At 37.9% G+C, this 23,992-nt stretch overlaps 2 protein-coding genes across 4 annotated transcripts; one reads left to right on the top strand and one right to left on the bottom strand.

Annotated features, from left to right (window-relative positions):
• Positions 1-2,285: 2,285 nt before the first annotated feature.
• LOC103990381 (SEC12-like protein 1) lies at positions 2,286-18,469 on the bottom strand. Of its 2 annotated transcripts, XM_065191246.1 has the most exons (11): positions 18,250-18,469; positions 18,052-18,149; positions 8,001-8,133; positions 7,540-7,631; positions 6,636-6,735; positions 6,474-6,546; positions 6,274-6,394; positions 4,152-4,271; positions 3,201-3,271; positions 2,908-3,101; positions 2,286-2,520 (listed from the first exon to the last, which is right to left on the bottom strand). In XM_065191246.1, the coding sequence occupies exons 1-10, from the start codon at positions 18,421-18,423 to the stop codon at positions 2,926-2,928; spliced, it is 1,158 nt and encodes a 385-aa protein (XP_065047318.1). In that variant the 5' UTR covers positions 18,424-18,469; the 3' UTR covers positions 2,286-2,520; positions 2,908-2,925. The 2 variants fall into 2 exon arrangements, with proteins under 2 accessions (XP_065047318.1, XP_009407770.2); XM_009409495.3 differs by lacking the exon at positions 2,286-2,520 and having other exon boundaries at positions 2,633-3,101.
• An 805-nt stretch (positions 18,470-19,274) lies between these two features.
• On the top strand, positions 19,275-22,892 carry LOC103990383 (probable pyridoxal 5'-phosphate synthase subunit PDX2). 2 transcript variants are annotated; one of them, XM_009409497.3, is made up of 7 exons: positions 19,275-19,492; positions 19,586-19,713; positions 21,308-21,395; positions 21,487-21,560; positions 21,648-21,842; positions 22,413-22,507; positions 22,583-22,892. In XM_009409497.3, exons 1-7 carry the CDS (start codon positions 19,438-19,440, stop codon positions 22,707-22,709), a joined length of 762 nt encoding a protein of 253 aa, XP_009407772.1. In that variant the 5' UTR covers positions 19,275-19,437; the 3' UTR covers positions 22,710-22,892. The 2 variants fall into 2 exon arrangements, with proteins under 2 accessions (XP_009407772.1, XP_018684013.1); XM_018828468.2 differs by having other exon boundaries at positions 19,586-19,731.
• The last annotated feature ends 1,100 nt before the right edge of the window (positions 22,893-23,992 follow it).

Below are 23,992 nucleotides of genomic sequence, written 5' to 3'. Positions count from 1 at the left end.
ATTGATTCACATGAAGATCTACAATAGACTATTGTATAGATAGTTGGATAAACTAATATATGTCCACTATAACATGTAGCTAAGATTGTAGTGTGCTGAGCTAGACAATGAGCCAAACGAAATAAAGATTGATTTCATCGACCTCCAATTCTACAATGAAAATTCAAAGTCGATGTTAGAGTGGGTCAAAGTAGTGAAGAACCAAGAGGATCCTTACTTGATAAGGTGGGAGATCCTCGATGTCTTTTGTGTTTTATTACTGAGACAATAGAAGAAGAGGAAGCACATATCTAGTAAGAGGAAGATCCCCCTCGGTTAGAATGTAGTAGAAGGAGTCGGATAACATCGAGTCAAACTATTTAAGGAACTAGAGACACCCAAGTGTCACAATCGTTTACCCAACATGCAAAGGTAAATGCAGTAGCATTAGTTGCATTATTGAAAAGAATCGGGTCGAGCAACAAAACACATTTTCAATCACATTCAACAACTCACTCAGTCTATAGACATGGTGACAACGTGGACAATAGTATGATTAGTGATAGCCGCGACGTCGAGGAGTTGATAGTCCTATCTACAGAAATTGAGGGTAGTGTTTTGATCGAGGAGTAGTATTTTATACATATCACCCAAGATTCAGATCATAGAACTTGACGAGATACTGGTCAAGTTTATACATGGAAGAGTGAGGGGAAGGTAATGGATGGTTTTGAGCAAATGTGATTGCCTACACAACGTAGACTTAGAGCGAAGCTTATTGTATTCATAATCATTATATTATGTAGAATCTTACGGTCAATAGTCATATGATGATACTTGATCATACTTCTTCGAATAGTGGTACGATGATCGATCTTACGATACGAAGTAGTAGATCAGTGGCAAAAGTAGAAGTTTCGATATTATTCTTAATGATCTACACCAATACATGCCTTAATTGTAATTTCCTTGTACACGTATAATTTATGACGATCAGACTACAACTATCACTATATTAATGCACCAATGACATATAGTGTATCAGTATATTATATTATCGGATCAATCTTAGAATTTGGTTCGACAAACATGTCATATTGATATAAAGATACATATGATCGACGACTTCGATTCATCGCTAATGGAGTCTCGTCATTCTTTTTTGTGATAGAATAAAATATATCCTTATTACTTAATTCATTTGAATTATAAAGTTTAAATTATTTAAAAATTAATAATTTAAATAATTTAATATTAATAGAGGGACGATCCAAAATATACCATAAAGCTACTTCTTAAAATACTAAAAAGATATATATCATTATTCTTTCTTAATTTAGATATTTGTACTAAAATTATACTAAATTTATATTTATTTTTAACTTTAAAATTTTAATCTAATATTTTATTTTTAAATATTTTTAAAATTAATTTTGATTATTTTAAGTGTATCTTAGGTACACCTCGATATGTATCGTACCCGAACTTTGCTGTGAAGCATCATATATTCAATTATACATCAAGTGACCACAAGTTATCAGCAGAGAAATAGTATTAAAAATGCAGATGATGAAAAACTCCAAATGGCCTCTTGGAAGCAAGAACTATATCTTTATGACATGATGTGTCCAAAATGTGAGCCTCCTTCAATCGGTAGCAGATGTAACTAAAGGGCAGATTTCTTGCAAAAACAAGTGTATGGCTTGTATCTATGTTTTCGACTGTGCAAAATCTTGTTATTGTTTTTTCCAAATTGATATATATTGATACTTGCTTCTCCACCTTTTCTCCACTAATAGAGTGAAGCGAAGAGTCCATTCATTGTGAGCATGGCATGCTGTATTTAGTAGTGGTAATAAGGGTGGATTGGTGGCCATACGAACATGGGACGATTTTACTTGATTCTTCATTCTTGGTAAGCATTTCTGAAGCAAATATATTTTTCTCTCGTGTAGTGCCAAAGATGCAATCTATGCTCCAACATTTCACATGTAGTTCACTAGGGACATATTATCAACAATTTAACCATGAGCGTGGCATCCTTTAGTTTTGGATAACTCTCCTATTGAGTCCTTAGTGATGTCCTCCCAAATTCTTATATCTATTGCATTTGAGGACTCCGAAGGAGATGATAATTTCATACTAGTTGTGTACGTACCTATAGACGATCACCTCCCTTGCGATTCTATTTAACATGAGGACCATACATTGCTTAGTCAACCGCACTTGCAAGGATAGGAATCCCATTGCAAGAGATGGTCGCCCTTCGCTTAGGCGACCAGGCTAGTTGTTCAGCACCTTTATGATTCTAACAAGACAAGTAACTTCCTTCCATGTCCATATGTTATTCTTTGGTTAGTTCGGTTTGAAGGCCTTGAGGTTACAATAATGATATCGATTGAAAGAGACAAAAGAGAAAGTTTACCCAGGAAAATGCCGCCAGAATGAAGTTTGTCACGCTGTAAACAATACTTCCTTGCTGCATGAGAAATTGGTTTCCTGGTGATTCGAAGATCTTGATGCTAAATTAATTTGGCAGTTCTGCATGATTCAGACAACCGAGTAATGTTAGAAGAAGATATATGTCAACATGGCTCCATCCTTCACCAACATTTTCTCTTCAGAAAAAATAAAACAACTTTACACCAATCCAGGAGATTAAATGCTTTTATAATTCTTCACCAAGCAAAATAAAACTGAAAGTTAATCATTTGCAACTCTTAAATAAGTATACAGTGAACTTTCACAAATTGCATCTAGAACAGCCATCAAGATTTAGGAGAAAATTTCACCACAGGTATCAGAAGCCAAACTTTTTAGACCAAGAACATGAACAGAGCAATCAGTAAAACATTTGTGGAGTAGCAAAACAGGTTGTTGCCAAATGCTGCATCCAGAATAACTTAATGCACAAAGGTAGGCCGATACCTACAAAGTATGATCTCATCACCAAGGACTGTCATCTGAAGACTGAGGGTCAGTGAAAGCCATTGCTGATGGTCTTGCAGGTTGGTTTCTCCCTTGAGGAAAATTCCAGAATGAATCAGAGTTCTCGTAGAGTATGTAAAACACCAACAGGGAAGCCATGAAGAAGCCCAAGAGTAGCAAGTAGATCTGCCACTCTGAGAGAATAAAATGGAGACAAGACAAACCAAAAGGTCATGTATTGCTTGCTATAGAGACGTTAGACAGAAATTAAAACATGCAATAGAATGATATACCCTTCCATTCTGCTGGTACATTGAGTTTTGTGACCACCGCCCCCCATTGATTTGAAGTAGAAAGAACAACCCTGCATGCACCGCAGACAGGATTCAAATTATTAAGACAATCATCTTCAATGACACATCACATGTGATAAAGTGCTTTATGAGAGAAAAAACCACCACTAACTGAATCTCCACATTGTTATTATTTTTTTAATATATATTTTAAATTAATCCATAACCATCAAAGCAGAGAGTGTATCACACTCATTACAAAAATTAATAGGGAAATCACTATTAATTTTTCTGAAGTAATTTTTCTGAAATACAAGAGTTGAGAAGATGGTTGGGGATAAAATTGATAACAGAATTAACATGGACAATTTTGCCAGCATGGGAGATGTAACCCTTTTGCCAACCCTAAATTCTAATGAGGATTTTGTCGGCCAGCTCACATTGAAATATTTTTGGTAGTCGACCAAATGAAACGTACTCCCCTCCTTGAATCCTAGGGTGCTACATATAAGGTGCTTAATGGTAAACGGGCACGATTTAGGGAAAAGGATCTTCGACTTGGCTTTGTTAACCTTTAGATTAGAAAAAGAGGAGAAGTGATCAAGAGATTTGAGAAGATTTTAACAGGATTTCTTGTTTCTTGTTTCCCCTGATAGAAATGAGTACATCATTAGCAAACATGAGGTGAGAGACAGAAAGCTACTAATACATGCAATATGGTAATTTCAAGATTGAGCAGATTTGTCTTTAGAAAACTTGACATTATGCAAATTGCACAAATATTTCTAAGAAGTGGTTGTTCTTTAAGACTAAGGTAGGATTATCTTGATTTCCAAAGCATCCATACTTCTTTCTGCTCTGGATTCCAAGGTACTTAATAATGAAGCAACAAATACCAATTTAAAATATTTTGCCTAGCTTGCTTTATACATGTTCACATAAGCACTATACCTTTCTTTAGGGCAAAATTCCAGCAACTTAATGCGTGTGCCAAGATGAAGCTTCTTGCTCCATTGAGAGATTGTCATTGTCTTCACTTCAACTACACACATATCACCATCTTCACAGCCACTAGATTTTAAGAAAGGATCACAAACAATATCATTAAGAGTTGCATATCCAAAATGAATGATATGTTATATCTATGATAGCAAAATCTTCATCATATCATATGTAAAAGGCACAATAGGTCCACTCCTAATAAAAGGACTAGAACTGGGAAATGGATCCTAGGAAATAAGAGACAATGCAGGTGGAGGCAAGTTAAAAACAAATTAGAATGTCCAACTATTTGGGGTTAGCTAATGGATCTTTTTCTACCATCAAGCTACATACTAGGTAATATCTAGAGTTAAATCAAAAGCACTCAAATCTCCTTTCATTGTTTCTATCAAAGTCTTCTTAATTCTCTTCCTCTATCTTTCCTCACACCACTAATACTAGTTGATATATTTTTTACCACAGTATCCATAGGTCTCCTTTGAATATCTTCATAATATTACTTGAATTTTTCTTATTTTATCCTCTATTAGGGCTGTATTTGATTGTTCACAAACACAAATATTTACTATAACTCTGTTCTTGTTAATGTGGACTTTACTTGTTCTAACATTTGGTCCCGTCAATATGGACTTTACCCTTGTTCTTGTTAGACAAGCAACAAACAAAGATGAAAGTGTAAGCTCAAAGAGATGGGAGTGGTTCTCTGAGAAGAGAACCCAACAATTAGATAAGTAAAGATATTCACCTCTTTGCTTCTGAAAAAAGATATTAACTTTGGAGTTTGATCTTTTCATAGCAATCTTATGTCTAAGAAGACAAATATGTCAAATCTGATATTGGGATAAAAGGATCTACTTGTACATATTCATCTAAGGCTATAGCAAATATTAGAGGCCACTCTTCTATATACAAAAAGGGAATTGATCTCCAAAGGAAACCTCTATCTGATGGGAATGTCTTAGTTGCTGAATGAGGAGCTTGTTCCCAGAAGTAACAGAAATCTCACTCTCTGATACCAAAGTGGCAAGATTAGGTAAAGAAATCAATCCTGCTGCAAGACAAAAAGGGTGACAGATCTCAAATCATATACCAAAACAGAAGATGCATTTGTTACTGCATTAGTTAGTATGAAATGGATCATGATAGGCCCAGTCACGCAACTTATCTAAGGATTGGCAAAGGGAATGCTCTCTGTAACCGCACTTTAGAAGGGAAACATAACTTATCTAAGTATGATTCTCATGCCTCCAGCCATAGCCTGTTGGCTAAACAGTGAAATTAGTACTCCTCTCGCTTCCTCTTCTTCTCCACCACCTCCTCACCTCCTCCTCTTCTACCTCCCACGCCCCACCCCTCTTTGTTGTACCAAGGTATGTATCAACATGTCATGTGTTAGTATGTCGGTATGGTACTCATGGGCTGGTATGAGTTCCATACAAGCTTAATATTTATTAACAATGTTAGAATAAGCAGTTACAGGTGACTGTACATAAACTAAGTATTTGACTAGAAGCAACAACCTATTCCACATAAATAGTAACTATTGTTAATCATATAGTATTCGAGTAGTATTCGATATATCAAGAACTCATAATAAATGCAGACTGTTACTGTTTCATTAATCATTGATAATGCTTAATACAAAGACATGAAACAACAAAGTTGGTATTATATGCATCTCATTTATAATTAAAAGTTTAAAATTCAAGAAAATCAAAGTTTTCCAAAGACCCAAGATCATAAAAAAATCAAATCATTTCAGTAATTACAAAAATTAGATACTTCGAGGAAGTACCCAAAATGTACCTGAGAAGTATACTATTAACTATTAAATCCAACATGACAACTGAAAAGAGTCTAAAATACATCAGGTACTGCAAAAAAAAAAAGAAGGTAAATCCAACTGAAAAGGATCATGATAGGCTTTAAAAAAAATTTGCATGGTTGTCAATTCTCTTTATGAATGATCAGTATAAGCAATTCATAAATTGTACTGGGTGGTATAATACTCTCGTTTTTTTACTAACATAAAAATGAAAGTTAGATTAAAGAGCAAAAATTCTGTACTTACAGTCCAAGGTACTTTCCATCCAAGCTAATTGAAAGCACAGAAACAGGCTTTCCTTGTAGCCTCTTGTACCCAATTCTGTTCCATGTACTGATGTCCCAAACAGCAGTTACCACTTTACGACCTGCTTTGAGTTAAATTCATGAATATTCAGAAGAAATATAATAATTAGAAGAAATTCCTTCAAGTTGATAGTGTAGTACCTTTTTGGACAGTGCAAAACAAGAAAGGTTTGGTTCCATCTCTAGAAAAACGACAACACTCTATCTTCTCATCCTTCAGTCAGTCAGGGGTACAAAAGGCATATTGCATTAAAAAATAAGCATTTCCTATGAAGAATTTATGAAGCTGAAGCAAAAACTTACTGCAGTGCGAGTCAAAGAGACTAGTGGAACACCATCATTTATCTTCCATATTCTTGCAGAACCATCAGTAAATGTTGATACTAAGAATTCTGAGTCCAAGCTGATGGATAAATTTTGTAGGAATATTAGTATTATGCATGTTTCATCTCAATCATGAAATATAAAGATCAATTTCCTATGCAGCATTTGAGAGGTGATAATTATATACGGAAAATAGAAACTTCCTTAAACTCATGATAAAACAATCACCTGTGGACATAACTTGTAATCAGATTTGTGCACCCCCAATGAAATGATTTGTTTTTTTTTTTAATTTGAAGTTCCAAATTTTATATAATTGTTTGTAACTATTATCTAAATAGTGCTCCTTCAAAAGTAAAAATGTTTCTCAAGATTTACATCGAGATCTACCATATTATTTACTTTAACACTTCCAATGGTCATCTAGGGGAAATTAGTTTAATATGAAGCCAATTTAATTGATGTTTCAACAGATACATAGCAGTCGTCTTAAACCTGATTTTTGGATCAGTATTATCTATGTACCTCTTCAAAAGTTTTTGGAAGTTAAAAAATATCTCATTATAGTATTAGTGACCAAACTTGTCTCATCAAACTGTTCCAGAGTTCTAAAACTCCAATCGCACAGTTGTGTAACTATCCTTAGTAGACCATACAGGTCTAGAGCACTTGTCAGCCCAAAAGATGTTCTTAAATTTTGAACTATCGAATAAATCTGCAAACAATTAGACATAATTGTTTCCGAATCATGTTTATAAAACAAAAAGACAGTAAACATGGACTTGAGAAATATCTCAATATTTTATGCAGGATCGTTTCAACAACCAAATGAAATGTATAAAAAAAAAGCAGATATTAGGATTATCCACCAGATGTGCCTTACCTGATATCCATATCTCGAAAAGATTTATGAGCTTTTGGTTCATCTAAGAGAATGTTCAGGGTTGGCCAATGAAATATTCTGAGGTGTCCATCCTAAAGACAACAAAATTTTGTCAAGGACCAATGAGTTCAGTAATGTTACATTGCAACCTTGATTGTTTATTATGATTATATAGATGTATACAGTATCTATGTTTGTATATATATGTGGCACGTGTATACATATAATAGGTATGGAATGTAGAAACAATGTGTCTAAATGTGTTTGTGAGGCCATAGTTCATATATTTTGAAAAGTTTGATAGAAAATCCCTGTTTTCAAATGGAAAAAAAGAATCAAAGTATTTGCAACCTTGATAACAGAAACATTGAAGCAAATTTTGGTTTCCAATGCACTAAACCAATCATCCTTTTTAGACCCATAAATAGAATAAACAGTATACAAGGAAAGAAAATACATACTTCTCCACCGACAGCAAATTTTAGACCATCTGTACTAAATGACAAACATTTCTGCGGACCAATGGAGTGAAGAGGTTCCAGATCTTTAGACAGAAGCTTTATACCCAAATCTTGACTAACAAACTCATATAATCTGCATAAAGAAGAGGATTGTAATGTAAAATACTATACCAAATGCTAAAGTACAACAAAAGATACAAAAAGTAAATTGTATCATTTTAGAGAATTGAAGGATATGCTCGATCATTTTGACAGAGAGTAAGCACAGAATAAAATTTATCATGAAAAATTTGGATGCAAGATTGAAGATATCTCCAATACCAGCATTTCAATAATTCATTGACATCTAGATAGTTCGAGAAATTTTTTGGAGAATATTTCAGCCAAGGACCTCACAGCTAAACAAAATCAAAGGATGTCACGACATTAGAACCACCAGTAACATTTCAAGGCACCTTAGTGACAGCAAGCAAAGTTAGAGTGATATCTAAGATGACCATACTGATAACTGGATTGTTATGCAGTAGAATAAATTCTAGCATTAAACATAAGCATAAAAAAAATTTGTTATAGATCAGTGATTTAAAAAATTAGGTGCCAAGGTCTCAAAATGCCCGAGGTGCTAGGCACACGTCCAAGCGAAGCGAGGCACTCTGAAATATTAAAATATAAAAAATATATAATATAATTGATAAATATGATTATATAAATAAAAATACAACATTAAATTAAAAGGATCAAAAGTATTAAGTCGTATTATCCATCTTCTAAGAACAAAAATATCAAAAGACTTAAAACAATAAAGTTTTACACCGAATTCAATCATGATCATAATCAACCTAGTCATTCTCAAATATATCATCTTTCTTTTCCTCTTATCCATCTTCACCAAAATAGGTTTCCTCTTCTTTAACAATGACAAGAGATGAATTTGAGGCTTTTGCATTTATTTTGTCTTCGTCATCTATTTTGTATATGTGTGTAATTCTCCAACACCTAAGACTCTTGTCACATCTCCTTATATCAAATTGTTATCTTCAAATACAAGCCCATCTTTGACATTTTGTAAGTTTGCTTTCCTCCACCAACCATTCATTTGAATCATCAATGTCTTGTAATGAAATTGGATTAATATTATTTTGCAAATCATAACGAGCCTTCAATGCTTAATTATACTTTACATAAACTAGATCATTTAATCGTTGATACTCAAACAGTTTTTTTCTCTTTATATGAATATGTCATATTATATAATTTAAAAATATATAGATATAAGTCAAAGTAAGAATTTTGATAGTCAATTACTATATGTTTAGGGTGAAATTTTAAAATAAACTCCACCATTCAATTGTAAAATTTACTTTATTATTAATAATAAAGTATTATACATGAAATTAATTATATAAATTTATAAATACCTAGGGATGTAGTTGTCCTAAATCGAGCTGTCATTGAAATTTAAAAAAAATCATTGACATTCTTATATAAAGATAATTCACGAATGAACTTATCTTGTACCTAAAGACTAAGAACCAATTTTGCAATGCACTTATATAACTCATTTACAACTTTTGCATTAAACTCAATGGATGTATTCTTATAAAAGAATTCTGGGTTTAAATAATATCCCGCTACATGTAATGCATGATAAAAGTTGATAATTTCATCTTTTGTTAATGATTGTAAATATTTTATTATATTTTTCTTCATTTCCATTGTAAGACTTTTGAATCATCTCCTTTACTCCAATCATAACCCCATAAATATATCTCATTGTAACCTTCTCTTTATTATTTGTCAACCTAAGGACTCGAAAAAGAGGGTCCATTACTTTTAATATATAAACTATAATATTCCAAAAGGATGACATTAAGATGATATCACTAGCCCTCTTGCCTTTTACTTCTTCTGCTCATTTGCCTGTCACTCATTTCTTCGAGGTAAACATGTTTCTCAGGTTATATTTTGACAATACACACTCTGTAATGTCAAGAACGAAATAACAAATCAGGTGACACCATATCTCATAAATTTCTTGTTACCTGTGAATTCTCTCATCAAATTCGAAGCCCTCGTATGATTATAGAGAAATCCAACGATAAAAATTACCCTTTCTAAAGTCTTCTTAATGTTAAGAATTTTTCCAATATCTTCCAACATTAAATTAATACAATGTGCCGCACATGGAGTCCAATATAAGTTTTTTTTTTTCTTCAAGTAATTTACCTAAGATAAAGAATAACAAAATTAATAAAATTTAGGAGTCACATAGTTCTTTTATTCAAATTAAAGATAGAGTAATTAAAAGATTAAAAAATTCAAAAGATAAATCTTACCGGCTAACACATAGTTCTTCCATTATCGATTATAACTTGGATGATATTTTGTTCACTAATTTCTTCCACGAGCTTGTCAAGTAACTCGTATATTTTTTCTTCAGATATCATAAAAGATGATGCATTTATTGACTTCATAAATATGGTTCCTAAAGAACAGTTAGCTATAAAATTAATTATACTCCTATGTCTCATATTGATCTAGGCATCTCATATGATAGAGCAACCATACTTTACCCATGATTTTTTTTGTTCCTTTAATAAGTCATTTGTATAATCCAACTCCTTTTTCAGGAACGAAACTCGCAACTCATAATAACTTAGAGGTTTTAATTCCCCCACCATATCTTCCAATAGCTTCAATCATCTCTTTAAAACCGTCTAAACGATAAGTACTAATAGGAAGGCTAGCCTAATAGAAGAAACGAGCAATGTGTTGAATTGTTCTTCCCCTTATTTTCTTATTACAAGCATCACTTATATTTGTTTGTCCTAATTTTGCTCCTATTTGCTCTTGTTGTTTTTGTGATCATTTATACATATATAAGTCTATCGATTCCTTTTTACCCTTCTTAACAATCATGGCTTCTTTTCCTTTTCTATCATATACTCTTTTCCCACTTGGATTGACACTTTTTAAATAATCTTCTTTTTTATTTTTAATATGTTTAACATTATCCTCAAATAAATCCCATAAGATTCATTCCTTTGTATCTTTTTCCTATCATATAAGCCAATAATTCTTCTTTTATATCAGGTGGACACTTCTTGTATGTCGATGCATTTTTGAAGTTCCCTACTTGATATTACTTTATACAAAAAATACCACCTCTAGTAGTCTTATCATAGAAGATGCAAGAAAATGCATTAGGATCATTAGGATCATTAGGATCATTTAGACAATTGTATTTCCAAACAAGATCCTTTCTTGAATTTTTTGATGAATCTTCTGAATTGCTTTATACACTTGTCATTAATCTTAAAATCCTAATAACAATTCTAAATAAATAGACATTAACAGTGTTAAAATATAAATAAGGACTATCCTATGATAACAATAGTTAGAGGGGAGAAAAGAGTCACAGACGATGGAAAGTGGGGAAGGAGAGGACGACGGTAATAAAGGAACTTTCAGACGACGACGACGACGTCGAAGGAATTTACGAACGACAACAGAAGTGACGAAGGAAGGTATGAATAACAACAGTGATGATGGAGGAAGCTGCAGACGACATCAGCAACGAAGGAGAAAGCTTCGGACGATAACAACGACAACGACAAAAGCTACGAACTGTCACGACCTTAACTGGTTTTGCCTAAGACGTGCGGCACCCTCGCGCGTCCGTCCGCAAAGGTCAGCCTCCCCGAAGCCTCCCATTGTCCCTTAGGACCAACAAAAGAGAGAACGGGTTAAAGAGAACGCCTCAATCGGGATCCACAAGCAAACATGTCCGAAAAACACTTCATAGACAATGCAAGTTACAAACAGACTTTACAAGCTCTGAATAGTTGCACAACAAAGGGTAAAATGGTCCATTACAGACCGAAAAGCTTTCGCACGTGTCCACATGACACAACCTTTATTTACAAGCCTAAAGAGGCCACCAACCCAACTAAAATGGGACTTATAAGCCTTCGGCCGCCCCTCTACCTGCTGTACAAGGCATGAACATGCCAAAAGACAACGGACAGACATAAGCATTACATCCAACATCTTGTTTAGAAGTTTGTCCGTTACATTCTCCCCCACTTATCCCTTCGACGTCCTCGTCGAAGCCTTTGTGAACATTGCAACTCTTCGCCTTTGCTGAGTCTTCAATCTTCCGCTCCGGCTGCAATGCGCCTCCTGGCTCCCAGCTGCTCTACGCTGCTGTTTTTTAGTAGTCGACCCTTTAATCCGCCATGCTGCTACAACTCACCAATGACTCTGACTCTGTTGGGGGGGGTTGGCTGAGTTGTGTTGATCCTTGTTGATTCCTGCGGATCCGCCAGATGAAGGAAAAGACCATCCTTACTGCGCCAGTCTCTTAAAAATTTCACATGCTGCTTGAACTGGATGGATGCTTGTTGGAGCTTTAACGAGCATCGTCTCGCAAACTTCTGAAGTTTTGGGTCCTTCCTCCACAAAATCTGCTCATTGACTCTTCTTTCAGTTAGTTGTCACATCCAAGTAGGTTCGCATCACTTCCGCTTTCGATTGGCATTTCGTTGGGAAATGAAGCGGACAATCTACTCTCAGTAGCACTGATCACCGTTGGTGAGGATTTGACAACTATTGTCTTCCATTATCTTCGAAGGGTCTTTGAACTTGTGCAGAGCTCCTCTGCAGGATAGATAAGAGAACTGGGGTATTCGGTTTCGCCCATTCTCTTAAGAGTTGAGAAGGCAATGGTTACTTTGACTTCGCCCACCTCCTCGAGGTTGTACTTCATGCATCGAGCTGGTTACTAGTCTTCGCCTGCTCTTTGCTCACACTTCTGAAGCACTTGAAGTGTTTGCACTCCTTGCGTTGAGTTAGCTACTGTGATTCACCTTCTCAATGCCATTGAACTTCTGGAATGCAGGAAGTTTTCACCCCAACTTGGAGTAATTCTCTGATAGATGAGGTCGCCTCTGGGATTGTACCGTCTTCTCCATCAACCCTGCCGCCTACTCCACTGAGTAGCAAAGGTACAGCACCGCGTACTGCCTGCTTCGTTCCTTGGTCGTGCACTCTTGCATGACCCGAAGTCCTTCACTTACGGCTATCTTGATGAGAAACTTGTTGACACCGGTCTTACGAAGTTTCTTGGCCTCTACCCTTCAGCCTTGTCTCGGTACTTGGAGATTGCCTCTGCATGCTCCACCTCCTCGGCCCCTTTCACGACCAAGCGCTCTCCCTCCATGAGAGCAAGGGATCAATGACTTGCACGGAAGTCCCGCCTCTGCGGTACCATGGCGCTGCCATGCCCATGGCCCTACTATCCGTCGCCTCGCCTCTGTATCCCTTTTCTGCATGATCAGTAGAAATGTCTCTGTGGCACTCCTCTGAGTTCACCTCCATTCTGACTGATGCTTGATTTCGGGTAGCTAAGTCCCTCTGGACTCGTCGTCGCTTCCTCGCCCCTTTCGACCCCCCTGCTTCAACACCTCTGTGTTCTCTAAGCAGTCTGTTTGGTCGATAGAAAGACAGACTGCAACTCCCATGTATGGCCTCTGCCATCACGTTGTAGAGTTTGCACCGATTCTGTTCTCCTTAGCTTCCTTGATAGCAACGTTCGCTTACTCGACCTTGTCCTCTGACTTGTCGGGCTCCCTTAAGCGAATATGAGCTCTGGAGAAGTCCAACTCTCCAGCTGCTTCGATCATACCTCTACATGATCAAGTCCCTCCCACGGAACTCACTGGTACTTGCATTCGAACTTTTCCCTTGGTGGAACCCAGCCCCCATATGCTGATGACCAAGGTTTTCATCCGATGCAAAATTCGGTGCACGCCCGGAAGACCCGCCTCCGCGGTACCATGGCCTTCACTCCTTGAATCCATAGCCCTTCTTGCCGTCGTGTTGTTCACCAAAGCGGAGCTCCCAGTAGCTCCCGATCATACCTCCATATGATCTCATCCCTCACGGGACAATGTCGTGTGTGTCGCATTGCCACGAACTGTTCCACCACGATCCGCTGCACCATGTCGCCTCCTGGTGACATCTCCTTTGCATACTGATCTTTGTGAAATAAACTCGAATTGTGAACCCTCCATGTGTGGCCTCTGCCAATACATCGCAGGGTCTCCTCCACCTTCGATTTTGTTCGCTCCTCTGGCAATCGACCTTCATCCACCCACTCCTGGGTCACACCTAGATGAAGCACCGCTCTAGGACAGTCCGTCGCCTAGTAGCTCTCGAAGTCCACCGACTTCACTGTAATCTGTGCACCATTGTCTGGATCCTGGGCCTCTGCCCCTACCAGCACAATCTCCGCTGCGCACTGCTTCCTTCATAGCAACTCAAATGGCAACACTGTGGCATATTCTTCAAGAGTACCCGCCTCTGCGTCCCCTTGCCCCGTGCTAAGGCCCTTCTGAACCCAACTTTGCCTCCGCAAATTGAGTCGCCTTAGTTCCTCCATTAAATGCTTCTCCGAGTTAAGGTGCATGTGCCGCGAAGCTCCCTTCGTCTTTGGCACCATGCAAGATGAGTCCGCTCCGTCAGAAAGAAGGACCCATGGAACGACATGATCCTACTCTTGCCTCTGCAAGGGTTCATGTCCTTGACCTCTGTCTAAGGAAAGCACTATGCCTCTGCTCCATGTTCCAACTTCTATGCTGGCTCCCTTCATGCGGCTTGGGTACTTCGCCAAGTTACACCCAAGTTACTCCGCTCCTCGTTTTTGCATTGAGTCGATGGTGGCCCTCGCGCCCACCATTCCACGGGTCAGCCCTCCCTTGAGTCCGATCTCCACATCGACTCCAAGTGTACCTTCATAAGTTGCTTTAGGTCGCTCCCCCACTTGATCTCGCAATGCATCCACCAATGCATTCTCTCGAGCGAGATCATGCGGCAATTCCTCGCCGCTTGCTCAGTCCATCGAGCTTCATGAAGTTGTTGTTTGTGAGGTACTCCTCCTCAACATGTGAAGTCTGTCTCACATGATTCTCCCTCTGGACTGCCGAGACTTATCCCTCCTAGATAACTGTCCCGTTGGAGCAACATCTCTCTTCGTTTCGGAGACCACCATCCCCTTGGACTACTCCGATCTGCTGAACAAACTGTGCAATGTCTTGCCTCCTGCAAACGCACTTGCTAGATTGCGCCTCCACGTCAATACAGCCACCGCCGCACCCCTCAAGGCCTAGCAACATGCTAAACTCGTTGCACACTTCAGCCTCCTCCGGACGTATCCTTTGCATGCCGAAGAGAAAGTTTCAATGCTCCATGGCGCCGAGTCTGGGTCGCCTTGGGATGGCCACGAACATTCCATCGTCCGCATACAAGCCCATGCATGAGTACCAAATTCTTCGAGTTAGTAATTCCCCTCACCTCTGTGAGCTTTGCATAACTCTTTTGGTCGTTGAACAACTCATTCCACCTTGGATGGTCTCATTCTTGCCAAGCGCCTCGCTTGCCTAGAGCACCATCAAGTATAGTTGTCAACGTTGAGCCGTAGCTCAAACTCAGCCATCCCAACCTTTGTGCGCTCTGCATTCTTCCAAGCTTGCCTGTTCTCGTGGTGCCTCTTGCGCGAAGGGTTGGCCATTCCTCAAAATACCAATGTTAGATGCCCGCTCCTCTGAGCGACTTTTTTCCCTACATCTCCATGCCCGTTTTCCCTCAAACGGTCGCGCGTGTGCTGACTGCCCTCAACGCAGCCCCACTAGGTCCCCCACGTTTGCATGTCAAGTGTTTCTATGAGTGCTTGTCCCGCTCTGATACCATAATGTCACGACCTTAGCTGGTTTTGCCTAAGACGTGCGGCACCCTCGCGCGTCCGTCCGCAAAGGTCAGCCTCCCCGAAGCCTCCCATTGTCCCTTAGGACCAACAAAAGAGAGAACGGGTTAAAGAGAACGCCTCAATCGGGATCCACAAGCAAACATGTTCGAAAAACACTTCATAGACAATGCAAGTTACAAACAGACTTTACAAGCTCTGAATAGTTGCACAACAAAGGGTAAAATGGTCCATTACAGACCGAAAAGCTTTCGCACGTGTCCACATGACACAACCTTTATTTACAAGCCTAAAGAGGCCACCAACCCAACTAAAATGGGACTTATAAGCCTTCGGCCGCCCCTCTACCTGCTGTACAAGGCATGAACATGCCAAAAGACAACGGACAGACATAAGCATTACATCCAACATCTTGTTTAGAAGTTTGTCCGTTACAGAACGGCAAAGTCGTGGGCCGAGGAAGCTTCAAATGTGTTCATCGATGGCAGAGGAAGCTGCGGTCCTCTCTCTTGACAGTGGAAGGAGTTGAACACGTAAGCAGCAACAGCGAAAGGAATTGCGCACGAAAGCTAAACCTTCAAACCCGTCCGTCGATGATAGAGGAAACATCGCTCTTGTGCGTCGGCGAGAGAGGTAGCGATTGTGCTAGGGTTTATGGCTCGAGGTCCCATGAGGGGGCAGGGGTGTGGGTTTTACTAAGTATAGTAATATTATGTAGCTTGTTTGGTTCAATCGAACCAACTAGCTAATGTTTAACTAAAACAAACTTGATAATCTAGTTCGACTACATTATTTCAATCGAGTGCTCGCCCGAGTCACATGGCGCCTGGGTTCAAGCGAGTGCCCAGGCGATGCTTCACCAAAGCGTGCTACTTGGTTAATCGCCTTGCCTCACTCGAGCACCTAGGTGAGCGCCTAACCACCTTTTTAATCCCTTGTTATAAATAAAACTCAACTAAATAATTCTTCATTTTCTAACAATAAATGTTGGCAATAGGTGCAAACCTTAAGAATCAATCCACAAAGCAAAAGTAAATCCTAAAACTTGCCATCGTATATAATAAACTTAACCTATGAGAGAGAGAAACAAGTTCTTATGAGTATCAACACATTGAAGGCTACATGAGACAGAAAGTATGCACTTAGAATTTTTAACCAATGCACTTGCATGCTTCCTTGGATATCTTCTTTATTATTGATGAAAAGACCCAAAATTTTCAGTCTTGTCATCCTTGTCCTTAATGATAATTGGCAAAACAGGCCACATGTTTTTCCTTAAACTTTATTCATAATTCTGCCTTTGTTTCAATTTTACATTTTCTACTATTTTTGGGTATCATTACGTTGTTATTTAGTGTCTTCAGATTTGTCACATGAATTGGTTTTGGTTTAGACAATCCCTGGGTTTTGAGTTTTGTTAGATTTGTATTTGGGTATAATATAAGTCCAACCTTCATTTATCATTCATTGTCAAACTCTAGGTCTGTTTGGGTTTAATTTAAATTGGACTTAAGACCTATTTGGATTAAGGATAATAAATGTACAACTACTTGATGAATCAAGGAGATATCATACATAATACTACAGCATGATGTCATGAACAAATATTTCTGTCATAGAGTCCAAATGTGGGAAGAAACTAGCAGCTGATTTCAGCACTGCCATTGGAAGTTGGATAGAAATCTTATACTTCTTAGTAGACTGTTAGATCCCGTTAGGACTCAACTTCTCATCAATTAACAGCAAAAACAAGAAAGATTCCACCAGATAGATGATTAGGGGGAATAAATCATATTTAATTTTGTGCTGAATTGACTCTTAATGGCTGAAAATGAGGAGATGTGCATGCCAACTCAAGTTTCGAGTAAGAAAATCCTCCCAAAGACGACAGAATATAGAGCATCAAAACAGATAACTTCCTAGGCAAAAAGAAAATAAAATTTATTAATGGATAAAGGACCTCTATGAGTAAAATCCCAATCATATTGGGAATAGATAATACATGGGCATTCTCTTAAGCTTTTGGGTTGTATCGATACTCCTCACACCATCTGATTCTCCCCATTGACAACGAAAGATAAATATATCATGTTTAGTTAGTATTTTTCCTAATTAGTTTTATAGGAGAAAGATCAAACAAACTTATTAGCTGACAGAACGTAATCTTCACTAACCTAAAATACTTGAATTTATTTTCAATTATCTACATTAACAATAAAGAAAATGTACTAACAATTAAATTACCGGAATCTTTTTTACCCCATAATAAAAAAATAATAGAAGGCTCACCTGCAGCCAGTTGCAACGGAGCAGACAAACTCATCGCCGCTCGGGTGCACCGCGAAACCCAGCGGATCGCCATCCTCATCTCTCATCACAATCCTCACCTACAAATCAAGTTTGGCTCTCCATCAACATAATTCACCTGGGAATGGAGGAGGGATGGACGGACAACTCAAGACGGGAAGAAGAGGAAGCAAAGAGAACCAGGGGATCGGGGGAGAGGGAAGCGGTCTTGGGATTAAACTCGAAGATGTCGAGCAAAGGCGGGCAGGAGCGGTTCCTCGCCCTTCCCATGACCACGAGAAGCTGCTTCTCTGACCGCCGGATCCACGACGCGCACGTCACCGGCCCCGCCTCCCCCTCGCCCTCGCCCTCCATTACTTCGTCCGCCTCCTCTTTCGTCGTCTCCTGCTCTCGTTGCGTTGAAGACAGGGCTTTTCCTTTTATAGATGTGCTTTGAGATGACCGAGCGATGACAGCAAGGCCGTTTGATGGGAATATTCTGGAAAAGATGCGCGTGATGGGATACAATAACACCTCTTTGACTTCACTAATCGTCATTTCTTTAAAGTCTCCCGTTATGATTTGGGTATTAATTCCTTTCAGTTTAGTACTTAGCAAATCTAATCCATGTTAATATTCTTTTTTAATTTTTGTTTTACTATTGTGTTGATAATAATTTTGAAGATATTATAATTAAACTAGCGATTAATAACTCTACTACTTAATTAGAGTTTTGTTAAGGGAAGCGATATATAGACACTAATTAATATTTAACGAATTGAATTAATAAATCATATTTGCTATTCTGTTCAGCTATAATATTGATTTTTATTTCAAAATTCAGGAATCAAATATGTCATTCCAATTTGAAGAGTACATAAACCAAACATGTTAATGGATTTGGTCATGTTTCAATATTTCAGTAAATCTTAGCTTTAGTTTTAATTCCGACAATTAAATGTTATATTACAGGCTCAGATATCAACATTTAGGTTAGACCAGGTTATATAATTTGCTGTCTGCGCAAATAATTAATTTTAATTAGGAGCGCACGTGGACGGCTCGTGACTGAACTTGCGTGTGCATTTAATCGACATCCCGCTGAGCGACACCTCCTCTTCTTATACCACCGTCTTTATCCTATTGTACAATTTTTGTTTGTTGGCGGGCCCCTTAGGCGAGTGAACGTTGGGTACGTGGCGTATAGGTACAAAGGTTTTTAATCCTTAAAATTTGCACTGACTCGCCTACCTTGTGTGGTGTGCGGAGCAAAATAAAGATGAAAGGCTTTCGAATCCTCGGTATCAGAGAGCAGGATACGCTACTACTGGCTGCCTTCTCTTCCTTCCGTCTCCCTTTCTCTCTTCTTCTTCGTCTTCTTAGACTGTTATGACGACGGTGGGCGTCCTGGCGCTGCAGGGTTCTTTTAACGAGCACATGGCGGGTATTCCCTTTTCACATTCTTTTTGTTCGTCCAGTCCTTTCTCTGCTTTTTGGTGATCTTGCCCTTAAAAGTGAGGATCTCTGGTGCGCACAGCGTTGCGGAGGATAGGGGTGAAAGGGGTGGAGATAAGGAAGGCGGAGCAACTGCAGGCCGTCGACGCCCTCATCATCCCGGGCGGCGAGAGCACCACCATGGCCAAGCTCGCGCACTACCACAACCTCGTCCGCCCTCTTCTATCTGTCGATTACCCCTTGTGCATTTCTTGTCTTGTTCTTTCTTGTTTGGAATTACTTGTTAGGTTCTTCTGTAGATTCTCAAATTGACCACGTCAGAAAGAAAAAAAGGCTAAGGAAAAGAGGAAAAGATAGAAACGAATCTTTATTTTGTTTCGTATTCTTTCGTATTGACAGGAAACTGAACCCTACGAGGACAGTAGAGTGCTTCTTAAGGCAAACTGAGATTACTGGATTTATAATGTTCCACATATTGCACTTTTTTAGTTGCAAAAATTTAGAATAATTGATGTGATACCCTGCTTGTTGGTATAATCCTTCTATTACTTTCGTCCTAAGTCATGAACCTTTTAACAATGGAATGGTCACTGCGAAAGATTCTGCATCATGGTGGAGATCGTGTTGGAGATTGGACTAGGTGAAAGTGATGGCTTCGAGTTCTCCAATGGATTAGGAGCATGTAGAACTTCCTAAAGTGATGGGGCTTCCAAAAAAGACTTCCAAACTGGTGGCACAGCGTCTCCCTTTAAACATACATTTCTCCATTTGATGAACTAACTACATAGCTTACTGATGCACTGTATAAGAAAGCAAATAAATTTCCTTTAGCCTTGGCTTTGATTGAATGACAGAAAGTGATGTTCTATTCTTTTTTGTTCTACTCTGTCCTGCTGCTTTTTTTTATTGTAAAATTGTTATCATCATTGCAGTATTAACCAAAGTTCTACGAAACACACTCAGGCTTTGAGGGTTCCTTAGTTAATTAAACATATGTGTCACTATAATATATGCTCTATCATGAAGTTAGCTATCTCGCTCGTTTCAGAATCTATATAAGCTTGGGAGTGGTAAGGACAACTGCTATTTCAATACATGAATAAATTCAGTCATACACTTTGCAGGTAGACAAACTAAGCATGTGCATGTTGTCAATTATCCAGGTAGTGTTTGGTAACATTAGATCAAATCGTTCTTTACACAATCTTAGATATCACAAAACTGAACTGTTAGTTCTGGTACCACTTGATAATGCCAAAGTATTGGAGACATCAATTTCTTTTGAAATTAGGTATATGCAGCTTTTTTTTCCCATGAAATTGTCTTCTACATCTTGCCAAATTTTCTTTGATCCTTAATATTTACATCCCTTTCTTCTGCAAGTTGGACATTCAGAGACATGTTAAGTAATCAGAATATTCAGTAATCACCATTCTTGTTCCTGTCTTTTTCTTTTGCAATTAGATGCATAAGTTCCTTTTATAAAAGAAATTGATGCTTGCATATTTTCAAGTAGATCGCCGCCTCATTGGCATTCAAAAGTTTGTTTCTGCTGCGTAAGAGTCTCTATGACAACATTGTACCAGTTTGGGTCACACCCAAAAAAATTACTTTCTTTGGAGACTACATATTCTAAAATTAAAGTATTGATAGGCTTATCCTTTTGCTTCTCCTTTTCAAGGGGACAGAATTTGTCGAGTTGACTCATCAAAATAAGAAATCTCCAATTTTTCTGTTGATGTGGTGTAGCTTTGATTTAAAAAAGAAAATAAAATATTTTGTGACATTTTTTTTCAATTAACAGTTTCCTGCTTTACGAGAATTTGTAAGTACTGGGAAGCCTGTCTGGGGAACCTGTGCAGGACTTATTTTCTTGGCAAACAAAGCAATTGGTGAGCCGGCAAAAACACATTTTCAGTTTAAAAAAAATTAATCATCAAAGACAGCAATTTCAAGGTAATAAGTTGAACTTTCCCTAATCAGGTCAAAAGTCAGGAGGCCAAGAGCTTATTGGGGGACTAGACTGCATTGTCAATCGAAATTTTTTTGGTAGTCAGGTTTTGACCTGGGACTTTTAACTTGTCAAAGTTGTTATGTTCTTTTGTTTTAGAATATATTTTGACTACTCAAATTTGATTTTGCAGCTTCAGAGCTTTGAAACAGAACTGTCAGTCCCTAAGCTTGCAGAGGAGGAAGGGGGGCCTAATGGTTTCCGTGGAGTTTTTATACGTGCACCAGCCATCTTAGAAGTAGGACCTGATGTCGAGATATTAGCAGATTGCCCTGTTCCTTTGGAAACGAAAAAGAGTATAATGTCTGTTGACAATGGCCAGGAGGAGGTTCGTCTCTGTTAACTTAGTTTTGCAAGTCTCTTAGTGTATATTTGCTGTTCTGAAATTTTATGTTATGGACTCTATTGTTTTTAGTTCCATCTTACTGTCTAATTCTTTTTTCTGGATGATTGTTGGAATTATGGATCATATGTATCTAATTGCTGTCTATAATCACTACTATATGATGCTATATAAACACTATATCTTCAATGGAATTCCCTGCATGAAGTGCTGAATCAGAATTCATATTTCAAACTTAAGTGATGCATCTAACCATTTTGGCAATGAGACACTCGTAAATGCCAATGAGTGCTGTAATAGAAGTTTTATGTTCAGCAGTTGGTAGTTGATGGAAATCATCAGTTAATTAGTAAATATGGTACTTATTCTCTGTGTTTCCCTTGCACTTCCTCTATATTAAACTAGTGATTTTGTAATCCTTAATGATTACTAACTGTACAAGATTAGGATACTGACCACATTCTTCTTTTTTCCCCTGAGATCAAACTATCTAAGCACATTTGTGTAGAAAAGGACTTTTGCAATAATGTACGTAACTGTTATATGTTTGTGCAGGAAATAGTTTCTCGTGAGAGAGTAATTGTTGCAGTAAGGCAAGGGAACTTACTGGGGACTGCTTTTCACCCTGAACTGACTACTGACCTGCGATGGTAAAGACTTGTTATTAAACTTGTGCTATTTATTGTTAATTGGTATGTTGATAGGCCTGGTATTTTCTTCATCAGGCACAGTTTATTCTTGAAAATGAAGAAAGACAGCAGTGATAGGTGCTTGCAACGCGTTCCCACATCAGGAACAGACTTAGAAGATTCTCTAGGAAAGAGACCTTTCGATCTCCCCATTTATGAATGATATTAAAGATGACAACCAACAAGTTGACTTGTCTGTACTTAGGTTGTTCACATTCTAGCAGCTCCATGAGATTTATCTCATAATGAAACTTTCATTTATTTATGTAATGCCCCTTCAAATTTCTACCTCTTTGAAATTGTTTCAGGTACAAAAAACAAAACATACCAGATGTTGTTTGGACAACTGTCTTGTGAATTTTGTTTTCAATTCTACTTAAATTATCATCTGCATGCACCAAAAGAAATGATATTATGCCTTGCCATAATCCTCCATCTGGAAAGAACAATCCATGTTATAATTGAAAAAATTGTAGTTGATGAAAAGTGACTTTGACAAGTATTTGACCATCTTGACATGAACTAAGGTATCCTGAATGTTTGGTGCTTGCTCCCATTTGAAGTTATAATGTGTTTGATACCTGGTGATGTAGCCCGAGAGGACTGCAAACTGGATGCCGATAGCTCATGTTGAGCAGATGTGCCCCATGCATATCTATCACCAATCTCAAATCGTTTGCAGGGAGTCACTTACAGCGAGTGGTATGCCTCCTCTTGTGTTTTTGTTATAACACACTTTTAACCTACCATCTTGAGACCATTCCTCTATTTTATTGAAGTGCATATTTGTGCAGGTTGGAACTGGTTTTAGAACTGAGATAGGAGGAACTTATATGTTCTTTGAATCTTTGGATGTGATATAAGTGAATATATGGAAGTTCCACCAGCTATAATCGCCCTCAACAAAGCTTAATGATATGAAAAAAATTAATGATGTTATAACATTTTCCATAATAGAAAGACATATATGGGGTGGAATGAATGAATTCTATTACTCTTGCATGATTTGCATATCTGTGGAGTCATTGTACTTTTGGCTACAATTTTGGTTGTGATGTATCTAGAAGAAACTTGAATTGAGAATTTTGATTTCTTTTAAATGATTATCCCGAGATTGTGGAGTCGATATATATTCAATGCTAAATTATTGAGACATATGGAGCAGCTTAAATCAAGAAATTTAGTTTGAATTGGCAAATGCCATTCCTATTTTAATTAATTGATGCCTTTGTCATGATAGTAATGACAGTGGGTTAATTTTTCTTGGATACTCTGATCAGTTTGTTTGGATCAAATTAATGCACTAATTAATTGAGTTGGGGAGATATATATATAATTAGATAGTTAGGTCAAATTTGGAACAGATTTGAATTTTAGTTAATTAGTTGATTAGAATTGGGTTGGTGAAATTTGTAGCGCTAACTTACCGTTGTCATTTTTGTTACT

This window comes from Musa acuminata, chromosome BXJ1-7, assembly GCF_036884655.1.
Source record: "Musa acuminata AAA Group cultivar baxijiao chromosome BXJ1-7, Cavendish_Baxijiao_AAA, whole genome shotgun sequence".
NCBI classification, from domain to species: Eukaryota; Viridiplantae; Streptophyta; class Magnoliopsida; order Zingiberales; family Musaceae; genus Musa; species Musa acuminata.
This window is presented reverse-complemented; position numbering and strand designations above follow the sequence as displayed.

What these genes read in the sequence shown, in the direction of transcription:
- LOC103990381 (XM_065191246.1), bottom strand. Translation starts at nt 18,423, where the DNA reads ATGGAGGGCGAGGGCGAGGGGGAGGCGGGGCCGGTGACGTGCGCGTCG. An exon ending in TTTCGAGATATGGATATCAG is followed by an intron (nt 6,736 to 7,539) that starts GTAAGGCACATC and finishes TTTATCCATCAG; the next exon opens with CTTGGACTCAGAATTCTTAG. An exon ending in TGTACCAGCAGAATGGAAGG is followed by an intron (nt 3,102 to 3,200) that starts GTATATCATTCT and finishes TTATTCTCTCAG; the next exon opens with AGTGGCAGATCTACTTGCTA.
- LOC103990383 (XM_018828468.2), top strand. Translation starts at nt 19,438, where the DNA reads ATGACGACGGTGGGCGTCCTGGCGCTGCAGGGTTCTTTTAACGAGCAC. An exon ending in TTTTAACGAGCACATGGCGG is followed by an intron (nt 19,493 to 19,585) that starts GTATTCCCTTTT and finishes TGGTGCGCACAG; the next exon opens with CGTTGCGGAGGATAGGGGTG. An exon ending in CTTGGCAAACAAAGCAATTG is followed by an intron (nt 21,396 to 21,486) that starts GTGAGCCGGCAA and finishes TTCCCTAATCAG; the next exon opens with GTCAAAAGTCAGGAGGCCAA.